The sequence below is a fragment of the Pleurodeles waltl genome, chromosome 5, assembly GCF_031143425.1.
Source record: "Pleurodeles waltl isolate 20211129_DDA chromosome 5, aPleWal1.hap1.20221129, whole genome shotgun sequence".
Classification (NCBI taxonomy): Eukaryota; Metazoa; Chordata; class Amphibia; order Caudata; family Salamandridae; genus Pleurodeles; species Pleurodeles waltl.
Window position 1 is genome coordinate 724,900,208 of NC_090444.1, and position 18,968 is coordinate 724,919,175.

At 41.9% G+C, this 18,968-nt stretch overlaps 1 protein-coding gene across 1 annotated transcript in view; it reads left to right on the forward strand.

Moving 5' to 3' along the window:
- The window catches only part of LOC138295990 (formin-2-like), a 686,093-nt gene that overhangs the window by 142,890 nt on the left and 524,235 nt on the right, over positions 1–18,968 (forward strand). Inside the window, exon 6 of the mRNA XM_069234685.1 lies at positions 15,463–15,607. Within this exon, the coding sequence (XP_069090786.1) occupies positions 15,463–15,607 (145 nt within the window). The remainder of the gene's footprint in view (positions 1–15,462; positions 15,608–18,968) is intronic.

The following is an 18,968-nucleotide window of genomic DNA, read 5'->3' on the forward strand; positions in this document are numbered from 1 at the left end:
TCCATTTCCATTGGAAAAAAAGGACTAAATAGGAATAAACAACAAGGAAATGGAAATAGAAACTGAAAGGGTTAATATCCCTTTAATTATGGAAAGGAAACTATGGGCGGAGAAAAATGTACCCAGGGCAAAAACCTGACAGAGAACGAAGCCGGAGCTGTGCGTAGGTGAGAAATATGCCAGGAAGACGATGACAGAGCGTTAAACTGCCGTTTCAGTGAAGCGCTGCCAGAAAATGAAGTTGCGCTACTCATAAATGGCAGTTTGGAATGCCGACAAAAGAAAACTGCACACGTGCGCAGAGAACGCGCTAAGCTGAAAACCTGCAGCTACACGCCGACTGAGAGGAAAAAGGGCAATGAAAGCAGTGTTACGCAGTAAAGTCATCAATTATAGATAAGGAACCCATTTACCGTACAAAACGTAAATGACAGTAGAATGGAGCGTAGATGTAAAATACTTATCTTGACTGCGGGCTGCAAGAAAAGAGGGCTTTTCACAGTCCAGATACGTATTTAGGGGTTTGATGACCTGTGATTGGTGGACTCTTTGAGCTACTGTTTGTCTCTCATTAGCCCGTTTTTCTTTAGCCTTCTTGGTGTTTTTTTCTTGACTGCTGCTATTTATTAAACAAGAAAAGAAATGCATAATATGAGCCTCCGGTTTTGCCATAAAATTTTAATGTGGGGATTTATCCTGTGACTTCATAAAATACAGGACGCTCTTCGCTCGGTGAGATGTTTTGATCTTTGAATTATAATGTTTTTTCGTTTCTTGGATTGCTACTTATTCTCCTTAGTGAGTTTAGCTTTGTAGAAGGGGAGCACTTTAAAACGAGGGCCAGATATGCACATACTATTATCTTTGTTACATTAGTACTGCTGTGGTATATATTAATTTATAGAATTGATTTATTTCTGTAATACTCATCTTTTTCTCTTTCCAGTGGATACTGTCACCTTTTGGTCATGTGGTATTATTATGACTATAAAAAGAGAGAGATTGAAACTTTGATTTCTAGGATACAAGTTTAGATATACATCTTTAGTTCTCTGTTCTGCTATCTATTGGAGATTTAATCCAACATAATGGCACTCGAGATGATTTTTTTCTATTTATGCTTTTGATTATATGGAGTTACTTCACATTAGTGATACAGGCTTTGTGTAGTGAATGAAAAGATGGGACTTCCTACATCGCATTGCTCTTGTATATTTTAAATTGATGCAGATCTGTTTCTTGACGTAATCTGATCATGAAGCTTCATAAGAATTGATTTAAAAAATACCCGAATAGGTACTGTATCATCGTATTGCTACCTAACATGAGTGGCTTAACTCATGGGACTTTTTAACGATTAATCATCTAATTTGGGTTACTTTATTGATTATGACTTAAGCAAAACCCCCCTACTAACATGGGATGAACTCTATTTATACCCATTACTTTGGTAATTTAATGTAACATCGTGTAAATAGCCCTGAGCAATAATAATAACTTCTTTCCTTCAGTTCCTAATTCTGGGATTTTTTTTTTTTGCTTGTTTAACCCACCTACTAGCACCCATTGTTCTGACTTGTCTTGATTCTATATTTCAAGTGGTGTTGCATCTGCAAATAGATTCTTACATATATCACTCTGAGATGGCTGTTTTTCAGTCTTGTGGCACTAAAGAATGTTTATTTTGTTTCACTTGGGTAACACTCGTTTTTTTATTTTTTTATTCTTGGACCTGTTGTCCTACATGGAATGTTTATCATTGTTCTGTTTTTAACCCTTTTCAGCCTTGAGAAAGCCCCAGGTTTATGAACCAGGAGGGGGCGAAATACGTGTTGGCGCTTGTCTCTCATCCATGTGTGCCCTAGTGATGCTCCTTCATCCATGTACTTGGAAAACTCTTATTCAATCACAAATTTGTTTGGACATGCTAAACCAATACCAAGAATTTTGATGTGAAGTTATGGATTCATCTTTGGCAATATGGGTTTACCAATACTATGCTGATGCCTGTAATTTGTGCCCAGTGGCCAATCGTTTTTCATTTAGAAAGACAGCATATCATCTCCAAATAGTGCAGTATTCCGTGGCTGGTCTCACACTTGTAATGAGTGCCCGCTCATGCCCTTCAGGCCAGTGGCTTCACTGCTGTTGCAAATGAAAGTGGGTAAAATGGGCACCCCTGCCAAGTGCCCCTCTCCACCCAGTAGATGTCAGATATCACTAAAGCAGTTTTAATTCTCCGCCATGGGGTACAGTAACTGTGTCCATTTAATAAAACCGGGTCCTATTCCCGTTTTCTCCATCATGCATAGTGGTATGTGTTATGGTCACTGTTACTATGGTACCCAGGATTGTGATGATGTATTGGAATCCTGGACACCGGCAACAGTGACATTTGTAAGTGGCAGGCAGGGGAAGCTTCACCGATGTAGCTGGACATCAAATAAACACGGAAAGAGTATTGGAGCATCTTAGTTATTTCATCAGTTTGGCCAAAAGTGCCTGCCACAGTTTTTTCCAGCTACTGTGCAGCTATCAGATTTCTGTGTTATCTGCCAGGATCTGCAATGACATGCTACCACGACGTTTACAGCGTTTACAACGACATACCACCAGTCACAAGTAAGTGCCGAGGGTGAATAAAAGGACATTTAAGGCTGTTGCACGTTCATGATCAGTATTAGGCAATGGTGAGGGCATATACCTTTGAACCTTTCCTCTGCTGTACTCGAAATGCCTAAGAAATCAAACATATCTGGGAATTCACTGTTATTTTCTGTACCCTGATTTACTTTTTTTTGCTGATGAGACTGAGGGTGCAGAAGTCAACGCCCTGCTGAAAAAACCCAAGGCAGACCCAGACGACCCTAAGAACTACAGACCGATCTTCCTAATCCCATTCCCAGCCAAAGTCATCGAAAAAATCGTGAACAGCCAATTATCCCGATTCCTTGAAGACAGCAAGGCACTCAACACCACCCAATCCCGATTCCGCAAACACCTCAGCACCGAGACCGCACTCATCGCTGCCACAGACAACATCAGGACTATGCTCGGCGAAGGGGAAACAGCAGCACTCATCCTCCTGGACCTCTCCGCAGCCTTCGACACGGTATGTCATCACACTCTCCGCACCCACCTCCATAACACCGGAATCCGCGATAAAGCACTCAACTGGATCTCATCATTTCTGTCAGGCAGAACCTAGAGAGTCCGCCTTCCACCTTTCTATCAGAGGCCTCCAGAATCATCTGTGGTGTCCCCCAAAGCTCGTCACTCAGCCCCACGCTCTTCAATGTGTGCATGGCCCCACTCGCCAACATCGAACGTACACACCACATCAACATAGTTTCCTACGCAGACAACACTCGGCTAATCCTCTCCCTCACGAAAGACCCTACAGCTGCAAAAAACAACCTCCACAACAGACTCCAAGCCATCGCCAGCTGGATGGACTCAAGCCTCCTCAAATTAAACACAGACAAGACACAGATCCTCATCTTCGGAGCCAACCCCTCAGCATGGAACGACTCCTGGTGGCCCACCTCCCTAGGATCCGCACCATCTCCCACCACCCACGCACGTAACCTAGGATTCATCTTGGATTCCACACTCAGCATGACTCAGCAGGTCAACGCCATCTCCTTTTCTTGCTGCAACACCCTCCGCATGCTCTGCAAAATCTTCAAGTGGATTCCCGTTGAAACCAGGAAAACTGTCACCCACGCCCTGGTCAGCAGCCGACTGGACTACGGAAACGCCCTATATGCAGGAACAACAACCAAACTCCAAAGCTGCAAAGAATCCACAACACATCCGCCTGACTCATTATTGACGTCCCACGCCGCAACCACATCACCCCCCCACCTCAGACTTACACTGGCTACCAATACCAAAGAGGATCACCTTCAAACTCCTCATCCACGCACACAAGGCCCTCCACAACACAGGCCCAGCCTACCTCAACGACACTCTCCTTCCACACCCCCACCCGCAACCTCCGCTCAGCCAGCCTCGCCCTCGCCTCTGTTCCCCGCATCCGCCACACCACGGCTGGAGGAAGATCCTTCTCCCACCTGGCCGCCAAGACCTGGAACTCCCTACCGCTCCACCTTCGCCAGACCTAAGACCTCTTAACTTTCAGAAAATGCCTAAAGACATGGCTTTACGACCAGTAGCCCCCCCCCCGCTCCTTGAGACCCTAAAGGGTGATTAATGTGCTTTATAAGTCCTGTGGTTGATTGATTGATTGATTCCAACTATACCTTGGCTTCTTAGCATTCAAATCTATAGATCTTCTTTCTGCCCTCCATGGACAGTGCCTGTTGCGTGTCTTCACTGTGAGGCACCCATAGATGCTATTTCAGACCTGCCTAGAACAATTACATGTAGTTTGCTTGAGATGCCACGATTGATGTGGGAGCATGTTTTTGCCTTCCTGGATGGCTGCCTCTCGAGGACCCATTAGCTGTAGTGTGTTGGCCTCTAGGCTCCACGACTTTGACCATTGACATTCTTTGTGGCACCTTTCTTGCCCGTATACTGTCTTTGCTCTTTGCTTGATCTAACTCCACCCCCCATCTCTGCCTGCAATTTGTTCTTTTTTGCAGCCTGAAGGACCAGTGCTTACCTTCCCCTGGTGGGTGCGGCTGCTTGTGGGGATGATGATCCTTACCTGACCATCGCAAAGGTCTACTGGGGATAGTTTCTTTTGCAGACACATTCATGCAACTGAGACTGAGATAATAGAGCACTTAGAGGTAGTTGGGGCGCATTGCACCCAGCGGAGAGCCATCCTTGCCCCATCCATCAATCCATAAGGCCCCCCAATCTCAAAATGCCTGCCAAATAGCAGGACTGAGGGGCTCCAATCACAATGATCTCCAGCTGTTCTTAGTTGATGTACACAGGAAGATTTTTAATATGATAACCACTAAAATGCAAGTGCTAAAGGCTGACCTAGCCTCAGTCTTCTCCTATGCTACAAATGAGATCCAGTAGGTGGGTGAAAGAGTGATGACCAAGGAAGATGACATTGTGGCATGAGCTAGGAGCTTAAACTCCAGGAAATGGGTAGCAAGGCAGAAAATGAGAATACGCTTACTGTTGGAGAAATGTGAAGATCTGGAGGATAGATCTAAGCACGACAAAATCCATAATGTCAGCGAAAATGAGGAGGGCGACGACGTGGTTCAATTCTCCAAAGACCTGTTTTACTTTCTTCCTCAAGAAAGTAACACATGCAAGATCCCTATTACTCACGCTCATAGTCTGGTGCCAATATCTGATCCCTGACCCCAAACCAAGAGATGTTATTACTAAGATGGGCTCCTTGCAGTTGAAGGACAAAGTTGACCAGCTTGTTCTCAAAGAACAATACATCGATCTGCCCTAACTTCTCTCAAGCCACCCTGAATAAAAAATGCATTTTGAACCCTGTAACAGTGCTGGGTAGGTGGCAGATTTGAGCCTTCACGCTTGCTCTGTTTTAAAATTGTTGCAAAATCCCACACAATACACACTCCGGAGGAGGTCCAGGAGATATTGGGGCTGTCTTGGGAATGAACAGAGCCACCTATGAAAGACGGTTAGGAGGGGGCAATGAAGGCCCAAGAAACAGTGGGAGAAACCTAATGCATCATACAGAGCGGTTCATAAGTGACCTGGTGTTTGTCACATGAGTGGCTGTCGATGTGAGCCTGTTGCAGGAGGCAAGTAAATGCTCGGGACCACGGGCTGTATTGTAGTCTTTTATGAGTTCAGATTGTTCTTTCTGTTATATGTGGGGGGGGGTTGGAATATGTGTTCTGTTATTGCTATTATTGGACATGCCAATTAATTATGGGCATAGCTCGCTTGTGGGGTTGGGCCCACTTAGTCAGGTTGATTGCCCCTCTATCAGCAACTGGATGCATTAACCCTTTCCTGTAGGACCTGGGGCAGGGTATTGTAGGGTGCAGCATGACTCATTACCACACTGGAGAGGCATCTGTTCCTTTCCCTTCTTGAGTAGATAACTAGTATGGTATTTGGGGGGTGGATGTTGGTGGGTGCTGACAACATACTTACTAGACTCTTGCAGTGGTTCTTGCCACAATTGTTTCTGTTTGGCTCACAAGAAATGAGATTGCCCCTTCAGATACATGTTTGATGTGCTTTTAGAATCGCCATTTTCTTAATAAAATTATTCTTATTCTGAAATGTAAAGAGCTTACACTCCCCAACTAAGCAGCAGATGGTATGACACAAGTGCAAGAAGAATGCCCATACAGTGTCTGCTTGCAGGAGATGCAATTGCAAATTGCAGAAAGGTCCTTAATGAAACACAGAATATTTTCTACCCGGTTCTTTCCATTCACAGAGAATAAAGGTGGGGGGGGATCATGACTGCCTTGCCCAAGGATTTTTCCTATGACTTGGGCCGAATGATCAAGGTGCATTTACTTGGAGGGATGGACGACACCAGAAGCAGTCATAGAATACTTTTAATGTGTATGTCCCCAACCAGGGCCACGACCACTATCTTGCAAACCGGTTGATTAAGATGGGAATAGGGGTCCTCTTTGTCTGCTATGAGTGAGTGACATTAATGTGGACCAGATGGGGCATTGGATAGGCACCCTCAGGATAGATTCCCACAGGATTTCATCTGCCATGTTGCTCCAGGGAATAAAGGATTTTCGTCTGGTAGCTATATTGAGAGGCATGCACCCGGACAAATTGGAATTTTGGTTTCTTCTCCCATGTGCACAGATCCTACTTCTGACTTAACCTGGGCTGTACATAAGATGTCCAAGCTGTTAGGAAGTCTTTCGGGCATAGCATGATGGTGACATCAGATCATGCTATGGTTACATGATGGGGAATAGACAGGCAGTTCCCCCCCCAAGACCTGCATGGAGGTTTGATAAATCCTTGCGGAATGTCAGATTAGCCCAACCGGAACTCATTAGGATAATCTCACAGTAGTTAATGGAAAAAAAAAAAAAAAACATGGGTGACTGAGTTCCCTTTATAAATTTGGGATACCTTCAAGGTGATTTTCAGAGGACCGTGTACAGTCAAATGAGTGGCTACCACATATAGGTATTGCAGAAAGGGTCACTCTAGAGGCAGATGTTAAATGGTCCACAGAACATCACATGAAGTTGGGATCCCCAATGGATTTATAGGAAATGGTCTCCCTCAAAGGCAAGCTAGGCTTACTGTGCCAGATAATTCAGAGAAAGGATTGCTATACATGCATCAAAAGTTTTAAGAGTCAATAAAACAGGCTTGCTATTGACCTGGTAGTCAAGATCACAAGTAGTTTCAAGGAGGATCCTCTGCTTGGGGATGGGGGTTAAGTCTTTGATTTAAAAAAAATAAAATAAAGTAGGGACAAATAAAGGGTGTGTTGGGATTTCCATGTCTCCCTTTAGCGTCCAGAGCAAATCTTCTAGTGGGACATGGAGGTTTTTATTGCAGAGGCTCAGCTCCCAAAACTCATGAAAGCCAATAAGTTATATATCAAAATAATAAATGTAGCACCTGGATACCCTCATGAGTGATACGCTGTGCTTTACAAATACCGACTGATTGAGGCCCAGGTCATAAAGGCCATCTTAGACTCACGCATGAACAAGTCACCAGGGCCTGATGGCCTCACAAACCAGTTTTATAAACACTGTACATTTGCACTGATCACAATTTTAGTGACCCTGTTTAGAGGCAATAGACAGGCAGTTGATAAAGATAACAAGAGTATTACATTTAATAGAAAAGGCCTACTATAGAGGGTGCTGATCCTGTCACGTGATGCAGAGGAGGCTTTTTACAGGGTCAGCTTTGTTTTACTGTCAATAATGCTGAAAACAGTGGGCTTTGGTCTGCAAATGTTGAGGTGGCTGGATACCAGCTACCGGACCCAAACGGCATGAGGCCCCAGTAATGGTGATACCTTGGGGGAGATTCCCCTGATGAGTAGGATTGGACAAGTGTGCCCTCATTCCTTGCTCTTATTTGTTATGGCTGAGCTACTCTCTGCCATTATCAGGTAGAGCATGGGCATAGTGGTAATGTCTTTTGGAGGGGAAAAGCATTTTAGACATCTCTTTGCTGATGATATCCTCCTTACTAAGACAGATCCCCAAAGGGTGGTTCCCATGATGATGTAACTCCTTTAAGTATAGGAAGGTATCAGAGTTTAAGGTTAATCTTGCCAAATCTGAGATGCGCAATGTGGGTCTGGCTCAAGATGTGAAAAAACAAGCTATCTGCTCTAACTCCGCTGGGATGAGTTTTAGTAAAAAGCTGAAATACCTAAGGTTGTACCTTCCACCACAGTACTGCATGCTCTGTGCTGCTAATAACTCCCCAACTTGAAAGTATTGGAATGAACCATTACAAGTGGAAACACCTTTGGTTTTTTGTTGAGCGGGTGGCAGTCATTAAGCAAAGCATTCTACCCTGCTTATTATACAATTTTCACGCTTTGGCTGTTAAATACTGGTAAAGGAGGAATGAAGGCTCTGCAGCCTGCCATAGACCATTTTATTTCGGCTGGGAAGAAAGTTTGCGTGTCAAGGAAAATTATGAATGCGTCAGGGACGTCTTGAGGGTTGGGCCTAATAGACATACAGAAATATTGTCGGGTGGCCCAACTGAGCATGTTCTTTAAATTGTCACTATCTGAGATCTTACATCCTTGGGTTCGCATGGATGTAGCAGTTACATGACGCACCCATTGGGTGGTCTCCTGGCTCCCAAAACGCACAAGGCCCATGATGTGATTCATCTCTGAGATTCTAAAGCCCACGTTCACCAGAAGTTGTGGGCTATTGACCCTCACCACCCCTTTTACACCCCTACTAGGCAGCATGGATTGCAAAGGGACTGTTAATCCTCTGGGACATGGGGTGGGGTACAGAATGCTTTGTGATCTCTTTTGTGATGTCTTCTGGGGAGGGGGAATTAAAGGTTTCCAATGATGCAAGCAAAACTTTCGGATATGAGAAACCGAGCACTTGAAATATTTTCATTTACACCACTAGGCCCTTCATCAGGAAAATAAAATGTCTGATACCCACCTAAAGGTCTGATCGCTAATATTTATGCTATTTTAGCTTGGATGGGACCTGCTATGGAATGGACTTAAGTGAAACCGGTGCTGGATTCTTGGTTGTCGCATTCTCCTATCCCAGGGTGTCTTAGAGACCCTGGTCCAATACCTCCCCGCTTTGTAAGAATGTGCAGAACAGAGAAACAATGTATAAACTCATGATCATGTGGCATGCCACACCAACTAAACTATAGCTGATGTATTGCTTTGCTGATGGTTTATGCCGAAGGAATGTGTGGGCAAGAAGATAACTTTATACATAGGTGGTGTTTATAAGCTGACCGTGTTTGGAAAAAGATCCTCAGTCACAATAGAGGGGTGCTAGGATATCCATTGTAGCCCAGCCCTGAAACTATAATACTGGTTCTGAAACCTGTGGAGATTGTGGGCCTATCTAAGGTGAATCAAAAATAGTATACACATGGTTCCAAAACAAAGAAAGGGTTCTCTTGAGCTAGAGGTATACCAGAAAAAGCAATATGCTTAAAGCAAGAGCCCTCACTCACCAGCCGGTGACATGCTTCATCATTGGGCCATGCTCCTCGTCAGGCCGGCACTGCAATGCCTGACGGGCCCCTCAAGGGGGCTCTTTGCCGGAGATCTTTTGAAAAATGGTATAAACCGGTCAAAATATGAAAAAGGATTGGTATAGAGAAATATATAAAAATGTCTAAAGGTAAAAACTGATAATTTATTCAGATGTTAATGCCTCTGACATGGTTAAAAACACTGTATAGGGATATGGCAAAATAATGTTTACAATCCCTCCACAAAGAAATATACAATTCGTAAATCTCGTTGTAAATGGTACGAAGTGAGGCAACACAGAGTTCCTGTGTCACTCAATCAAAAACAGGAGGTCAACATGTTTCTCGCTACTCATAGTCAAAAATGATCTTGTGCGATTCTTCAGAACCTAATACGTACCTAATCCTTATTGAAAAGAGTTCTATGATAAGATTATTTTGAGTTCCCTATTTGGGCAAACAAAAACCTGGAATATAGAAAGAGAACCATGATCAAAAGGGATTTCTTTTTGAACATTGACAGTGAGGCATCATGTAGAATACTATCCTCAATCAGTTAAACATTACCCTTGTGGTGAGTCCCAACAAAGTGCCAAGTGATAAGAAAACCATAGTGAAGGATCGAAAACGGAAGCTGTTATAAAACAACCAATCCTTACCCTCCAAAGTCTACTGATAGGGCCTCATCGGGGCAACCTCAGGCTTCACAAACCACTACGGCCTATAACATATAGAGAGCGGCAGCTTAAGTTAACATAAAGACTGTAATATAATCAGGAACTGTGGCAGTTATGGTGTAGAGCGACCAAATCCTAAAAAGGAAGGTACACACTGTCTCTATCAAAATGGGGAGTACAGTGATACCATAGCCAGATATTGCTAGCACATTACTTATAAAACAAAAACAGAAACAAAAGCCCAAGTTCTAGTGTGGTTTAGTAGGAAAAATAAATGTAGGGACAAACATATATTCTGTGTCCCCTTAAAATATATCAGTACCTTAATGAATACTAAAAAGCCTCTTTAAATACAGACTTTGCGACAGCAAACCAGCTGTTTGTCAGCCCATACACACCCCATCAGAAATAGTCGATAGACTGTGACGGTAGCGCGCGGTAGCAGGTAGTATGTTACCGCAAGTATTTGTATGCGTGCTGCCTCTGGAAAAGAATATTAACAGACGTGGCTATTATATCGAGTATCGGGTGACTAAGCGTGGTTGCTAAAGCGCGTCCCTCCTTAAAAATGATAAAGGACAAAAGAAAAAGAAGCGTGTCAATTATGGCGCGTCTCTCTTGTAAACGCGTGTCCATGCGAGCGCTGCTCGCGATGGAAGCGTTTCGAACAAAACAGTTTCTGTTCCTGAAAATAAGTTTAAAAAGGAAAGGACAGCAACACGGGAACCAAAATAGACGGTTCTTCGGTGCCAAAGAAGAGGAGAGGTGTCACTTACTTGGCGTATCACCGCTAATCTCGGTTCACCTACAAGCACAATCTAGCCCCGGAACACACAGTGAAGTTCAAGGGGGTCTATTTAAAAGTCATAGAAAGAGAAAATGGACTACTTATTTCAATGTAGTGTTGAAAATAAAGAAAGGACAACAGCTATGTCGGCCATTTGTAAGAAGGTTCGTTTAGAGAAGCTACAGTAATATTCTTCAAAAAAGGGGGGGAGTAAAATTTTTCTGATAGTAAAAAAACAGAAGGGGATAAATTGTAAATGGAATATCTGTCTTACAGGAGGGAAGACCACTACCAAAGAGAGGGAAGCCCAATTGAGCACTTAGGGCAAAAAAATCTAAATTTTAAAGTTGTTACAGACATCCCCGGACATGATTATCAATGTATAAAGCTAATCCATGAAATTTCATCATTCAATCCGGATAAAGGGGTTTTTAGCCTAAAGACCCATCGTTGTTCTTTTTCAAAAAGTCTGTTCGTGCAATCTTTGTTATCTCTGATAGTTTCCAAAATGACCCACTTGATGTCGTCTGGGGTGTGTTGTTTTTCAATGTAGTGATTAGTCAGTTTAGTAGCGGATCTTTTACATCTAATGGTGCTACGATGTTCGTTAATTCGTATCTTCACCATCCTAGTCGTCATTCCTATGTATTTCAAGTTGCAAGGACAGGTGATCATGTAGATGCAGTTCTTAGTCCGACAGTTGGTGTGAGATCTCAACTGCCAGTTCTTAGCTTCACCGATGTTAACCTCGTAAGTACTATTAGTCAAGGGGCAGGAATTACAGCCCCCACATGGGTGATGACCCTTAGCTCTCAACCACTGATTCCGGTTAGAGTCATCAGTAAATTGATGGCGTGTGGGTCTAGTGTGGACTACCAAATCTTTAATGTTGTGTGTTCTCTTAAAGGCAAACAAAGGGCTCGTTAATGTCTCTCCTGCACTGTTGAGAATGGGCCATAATCTCTTGACAATACCCTTGATACGGTTGCTCAGAGGTGTGTATGTAGTTACACATGTAAGTCTAGATTGTTGAGTACGGGTATTGTTAAGTAGTAAAGTTTCTCTGGGGATGTTACTAGCTCTCTTCTTTGCTTGTCTTACATTCTTTGCCGGGTAGTTACTATCCCCAAGTTTCTGGCACAAGGTATTAGCTTGGAGATGAAAGTCATTTTTATCTGAACAATTGCGTCGTATCCGAAGAAATTGCCCAAATGGTAGGTTCTCGCAACGCCTTAGGATGATGGCTGTTGTAAAGTAGAAGGCTATTCCTATCTGTAGGTTTGTGGTACACAGATGAATGGAGAAACCCGTCTCTCAAAATGATTCTTAGATCAAGAAAGGAAACCTCCCGGTCGGATATATTTGAACTAAAGCGAAGATGAGTATCCAGAGTGTTTACCCATTGAGTAAAAGCTACAGCTAGTTCCATACTCCCCTTCCAAATTACTATTATGTCGTCTATATAACAAGGCCATAATCGAATGTTGGAGAAGAATGGTTGTTCAGGGATCAGTATGTGACGCTTCTCGAAGGCAAACATATATAAACAGGCCAATCTCTGCGCAAAAGTGCTCCCCATGGAAGTCCCCTGTATTTGATGGAAGAGACGCGTCTCAAACTGGACGAAATTCTCTTGAAGGGCCACACTCGCACATTGCATGATGAAGGCCAGTGGAGTGTTGTAGGTCCACGTCTCAGCCAAAAGTAATTCCTCTACTGCCGCCAAAGTGGCTTCCTGTGGAATATTCGTATACAGGGCTTCCACATCAAGACAAATCAATATGTCCGTGGGGCCTGTGTTGTTGATGGCATTTAGTAGAACCAAAGTGTCCTTAGTGTCTTTAAGAAAAGTTGATGTGTCATGGACAATGGGTTGTAAGTAGAAGTCACAGAATTTGGACAATGGTTCTAGAAGGGAGCCAATCCCAGACACTATCGGGCGACCGGGGGGAGGGACACCTTTATGAATTTTGGGAAGACAATAAAAGTAAGGAGTTCTAGGATTCTTTGTGTCCAGGAACTCTGCTTCTTGTTTGGTGATCCATCCTGCTGATTCTGCTTCCATTATCCCGCGGATCATACGTTGAAGGCGGGGAGTGGGATCTGTCAAGATATGCCGGTAATATGATTCATCATTAAGAAGTCTAAGACATTCTTGTCTATAGTATGTAGTATCCATAACCACAATTGCCCCTCCTTTATCTGCAGGTTTTAAAGTGATATCAGGGTTATGTGATAAAGAGAGTAAAGCTGTGCGCTCCGAGTTGGACACATTTTGAAAAGCTCGTACAGGTTCTAGTAGTTGAATCTCATGACGTACAGCCTTCTCAAAAGTGAGTACCTCTATTGGGACAGAGGTCACAGGCGGCGTGAATGTAGAGGGGTTCCTAAATTCAGTGTCGCCCCCAGATTCCATAGATGGATGATCTTTGAAGAAAAAATGTAATCTTATTTTGCGGAATAGAGTGGCCATCTCACAGTTCAGCCTGAACTGATCTTCCTTGGGGGTAGGTACAAAACCCAGACCTTTCTCAAGAACTGCCATCTGCGTGGGGGTTAAGGTGGAACTGGAAAGGTTAACAACTGGATTTTCTTTTGGGTCGTCACGCTGCGGCTCCTGGTCACCATCTGCGGTTCTTCCTGTGCCCAGTGTACGTTCCTTCCTCTTCTTTTGTTTCTGCCTCTGCCCCGACCTCTTCCTAAAAAAGGATTGAATTGATAATGTGGTTGTGGCTGGAAAAAAGGCATGGGCATGGATTGCCACAGAGGAATCTGCTGGTATGGAAAAGGAGGGTTGTAATGAGGTGGAGAAATTTAACGATTCCGGCTTGGCCTCTGTCCTTCATCACTACTCCAGTACTCTGAACTTGAACTGAAGTTGGATGGACGGGTCTTACGTTGCGGGGCATCCGAATCCTCTGAAGTCTCCGAAGTTCCCTCACAATAATAATCACTTTTCGTGTAAGGGTAGATTTTCTCCCTACTAAAACGTTTGATATCTTTTTGCAATTTGTTAATTTTTTGTCTTGTAAGATATTCTTTAGTTTCGTTGAGTTCCAGATTAATTTCTGCCACACGATGCCTATCTAAGGTGGCCTGGAGAATAATAACCAATATGTTACTGACTGCAAAATAAGCTTGTAGCACTGTGATGGAAGTCCTTGATTGGCCCATCCTTGCAGGAGTAGATGAGCAAGCTTTGGACACTGATTGACATTGGGAAACTGCATGTAGTCTTGCCAATTTAGACTACACATTTTGTGTGCAATGGCATACTCTTGTAGAGGCATTGGCCCTGTCTGTGATTGTCCTAGATGCCTGAAGTCATTCTGACTTGAAGCCTAGTGGAAGAGTCCCCTTTTCTCTGAATGGTTTATCCTCCTATGTCACAATGCGTAAGATTATTTCTCTACAGTGCCACTGTTGTGTATACAATGGCAACCATTCTACCAGTGAAGTTGTTATATGGGGTGAGAATGGGATGAGGGTGGGGTAGGGTATTTTTCTTGTGCAATGGAAAACTCAGGAAAAATTTATAGAAAATGAATGTAGACATTTTCTGCTCAATGCAAGAGGATATGGGTAATGTTTACGTTTTTCCTGGTAGCCTTTTTTCAAACTTGTATAGCTTTGTGAACAATATACAAATTGAGCCTAATTGAATACTCGTTGTGTTGGCATTGCAAATCTGAAAATTTTACTTTCAGACAATATGCAATTTGCTCTTTATTTTTGGATTAAAGTATGGGAAGTTAATGTAATTCTAAATGTAATTAATACTTGGAATTATTTGCAAATCTTAAGCATTTTTAACTTCTTTCCACAATTCAAATAAAATTGTTTTCTTGTCTCATCTGCGCCTATGTAAATTTAAGATGCCAAATTGATTTCTATCCACATCCGGTGGGCTTGTATTATGTACTACAAAAGGCACATACCTTCCTTCACTTAAGTTTATAATCTGACAGCCCTGGAAAAATTACTTTGGAAACCACTCAGTATTAATATTGCCAATCCTTCTACAGCTATTTAACATTTGATATAATTTTCTTTCTTCTGCATTGTAATAAATGTATTTTGTAAAGATCAGATTTTGTTTTTTCACTGAACTTTTTTACAGATTGCAGAGTTCACATTCCTGTTCTTCTGATTACCTATTTCTTAAAATTCAATAAAATAATTTAACAGAAATGGCTTATTTTATGGTTCACAAAATACTATTAGGACTTGTAGATCACATGTTGCTTCTTCAAATATAATTTGCTGAAAAACAAGTGTTTCTAACTGTTTAACTTGTAATCATGCTTTATTTGCTGAAGTGTAAGGCTGTTTTATGCCATATCATTCATATTGTAGTTTATTTCACTCCAGGGATTCCAATGCTCCCATAGTGTGGGAGAAGATTGATGAGTTAGACCTAGATTTACATGAATTGGAAGACTTGTTCTGTAAAATGACTGTAAAGGAGACGAAGAAACCAATATCTGATGTCATCACTACAACAAGGTCTAAACAGGTATGTGCTCCTTTACATTAAAAATTTTGCTGTACCTGATGTATGCAAATAACAGTGACTGTTTAGAATACAACCTAGAAATACATGGAATGAGAAGCAACTAATTCACAAACTGTTGCTCTGTGGAATTGATTAATGCCTATCTAGGAGTATTTACATTTAAAATTATAGTCCTGTCAACCCTTTAACCTCTGTGCAACTACCAGCCCCACTCCTCCCACCCCCCAAAAACAAATAATAATAATGCAGGCAAGCCATCAAATTAGTTTGTAATATAACCAGTTGGAAAGAATAGATGTCCAGTTTCTATCACATAGTTGAAATGTCTAGCATCTAAAAAGCTCCTTAAGAAATATCATGTGACAGGATACTATTGTGATGCTGCAGATCTTTGGGAGTTCCGGCTTTGGCCTCCAGCATGGCTCAGATCCGGAGGTGTACCTCTCGGGTGTATGACTTTGTGGCCTCCAGTGTTACGCTTAGTAATTTGAGGCAATCCAAAGCGTGTCTTCCTTAAGTCTGGTGACGCACACCAAGAGAAGCTCCTATGTGTATCAGAAATGTCCTTTGTTTCTGAGACACCTACACCTTGAGCAGCTATGCGTATCGGAAAACCACACTTTCGGCGACATGCACACCTTTACAAGTCCGGCGATAGCCTCCAGCACAGGTCGCTTCCAGAGGTGTTCTTTTCAGTGACGTAACTTCATGGCTTCCAGTATCTAGTGCGCCACGCTTAGTAAATGTGAGGCAATCCGAAGTGTGTCTTTTTCAAGCATGGTGAGTCACACATCAAGCAAAATAGCTACGTGTGTCAGAAATCTACATTATTTTTGGTGACACGCACACCTTTACATGTTTAAAAGGAGCATTGGTAATTTACAGTGACATGCTCATTAGACTAGTCATTTATTTTCTTAGCGGTGACATGCACACCATGGAATTTACCTCGGCATGTCATGGTATCTTTGCTGCGGTGACGCACACACCTATAGTCATCTATTCAAGTGTCATGTCTTCCATGTATTGCACTTCAAAGCAATTTCAAATGAACACCTTGTGTAGATGAAGTTCCTGAAGTACTTTCTCTCCTCCTTCCAAGAGTATATTTTATTATTCATTAAAGCTGCTATTACTGAAAAGCATTTATTCTCTAACTTAGTTATATTTCTACATCTTATAAAGTTCAAGTATATTTCATAGTAGTTTGCATTATATTGAACAAATATATTACGTAAAAGCCCCTATACATTAGCTATATGTATTTGGCCCAAAATCTTTGTACCTGTTGGATTGCTGCAAATCCAATGTTATAGGAAATTCGATGTTCACATTTCTAGCACTTTAAAATGAACAAGAATAATATTGAATTAATTAGCACAAGTACATGCAAGTAGTATTCAGGTATTTCCATTACATTTTCTTGTATTATAGAATAGACTCTGTCTTATGGTAAGAACAGGACAGTTGTTGTAATTGCTGCATTTTTAAACCTTTTTGCCATAATGTAAGTACTTTGAATTTAACTTGGGCATTTTGCTGCTGTACCTTCTCATAATGTTAGCTGCTAGTATGTCATAACCTGCACTATTTTTAATGGGTCAGGTGAACCTAATGTATCGTGGAAGGAATGGGTAAATCTATTTGAATCCTACCTTTTAGCCATTGAAGGGGAAAAGTTCAGCCCTGTAAGGAAGCAACACATTACCACATAATTTAGGTATGCATGGCAGAAACATTACCAGAGCAGGATGATTGGGAGGAAGAGGTTGACGAGTACAAATTAACATGACTAAAACTAGAAAACCAATTTGGGGAAAAATCAACATCGTACTTGAACCTAATACATTTTTCATCCACATTCAAGGTAAACAAGAAAGTGTAACCAATTATGTAGCTGTGCTTCCAGGGTTAAGCAAGCTATGTAGGGATTTAAATGATTAGCAAATAATGCAATGCACAAACATACAAGAGCAATTGTTACAGAAACAACCTAACTTACAATAAACCATTGAAATTGCAAAGTTCATAGAACACACTGCCAAGTGTCTAAAAGAAATAACCCTTACCACAGCTGAGCAAATGTCTGAAATAATCGATAAAGAACAAAAAAATTACAGTTTGTAAAATAAAGACTAAGATTGATCCTAAAAGTGAATATGGCCCCAGAAATGACTGGGAAAAAAACTAACGTAGATGTTATTTTTCTGGAAGCAGTATTTATTTAGCTAATTACTCAAATTGCCAAGCTGGATACGCCACATGTAGGAAAGGTAACCAGAAAGGCCACTTCGCTAGAGTATGTGTGGGCATGAGCAAAAAACTGGAAAGGAAGTGAAATTAGTGTTAGAAGAAGGGTTGCAAGTTGTAAATAAAATGTTTGTAGATTCATGCTGCCCATTTATACTAATTCATAATTCTGATTTAAAATCAATGTCAGACAGTGAAGAGATAAAACTACACACCCCTTATATATCTCCTAGTGGTTACACTAACAATCCCATTCTCTTCAAGTGTATGCTTAAGTCACGCATCACCTTCAAATATCGGTCAACAGTAGGAAAGATATGCATAGTGAAAGAAGGTTCCATCCTCTTAGGATGCCAGCATAAAAAGGAATTGGGAAACAAACTGGATCCTAATAACCCATAACAAGTCTTGACATAAACCAATTCATCACTGGCAGCCAAATATGTGATGAAGTCTCAGGAATATTTTCAGAAAGATTAGGAGTCCTGAAAGACTTTCAACATAAAATCAAACTTAATGCAAAACCAGTAATACACAAAACTAGACCAATAATACACCTAATGAAGGAACTGTTAGGAAAAACTCACAAGATGAAAGGATGTAGGCATTACAACCACCTATAGAGTGTTCTGATTGGGTGGCCAAATGTGCATATAGTCAAGAAGACTCACGGTGATGGCATTAGGTTATGCATAGATTTATGTAATCTTAACAATAGTATATGGGTCGAAAGACACCCATTACCCCATATACACAAAATGCTAAGCACTGTGGGGTAAGCAACATGTTTCACAGTCCTTAACTTATCCATGGCCTACCACCACGTGTAGTTGCACCGCAAATCCAGGTGGTTAACAGCATTTACCACACTTAGGGGCACATTTATGATCCACAGGATGCTGTTTGGTCTTGCATCAGGAGCTACGGTTTTCCCAAAATAATGCAGCAACTCTTGGAAGGAGTACCAAAATACTGTGTTTCCAGGATGATCTAATATACGGTGTCAATGTAGAGGAGCATGGCAAATTTTTAACAATGGTTCTTCCAAAACTCAGGGAAGCTGGCTAACTTTAAAAAGGGACAGATTTCAAATTGGTGTTAGTGCAGTTCA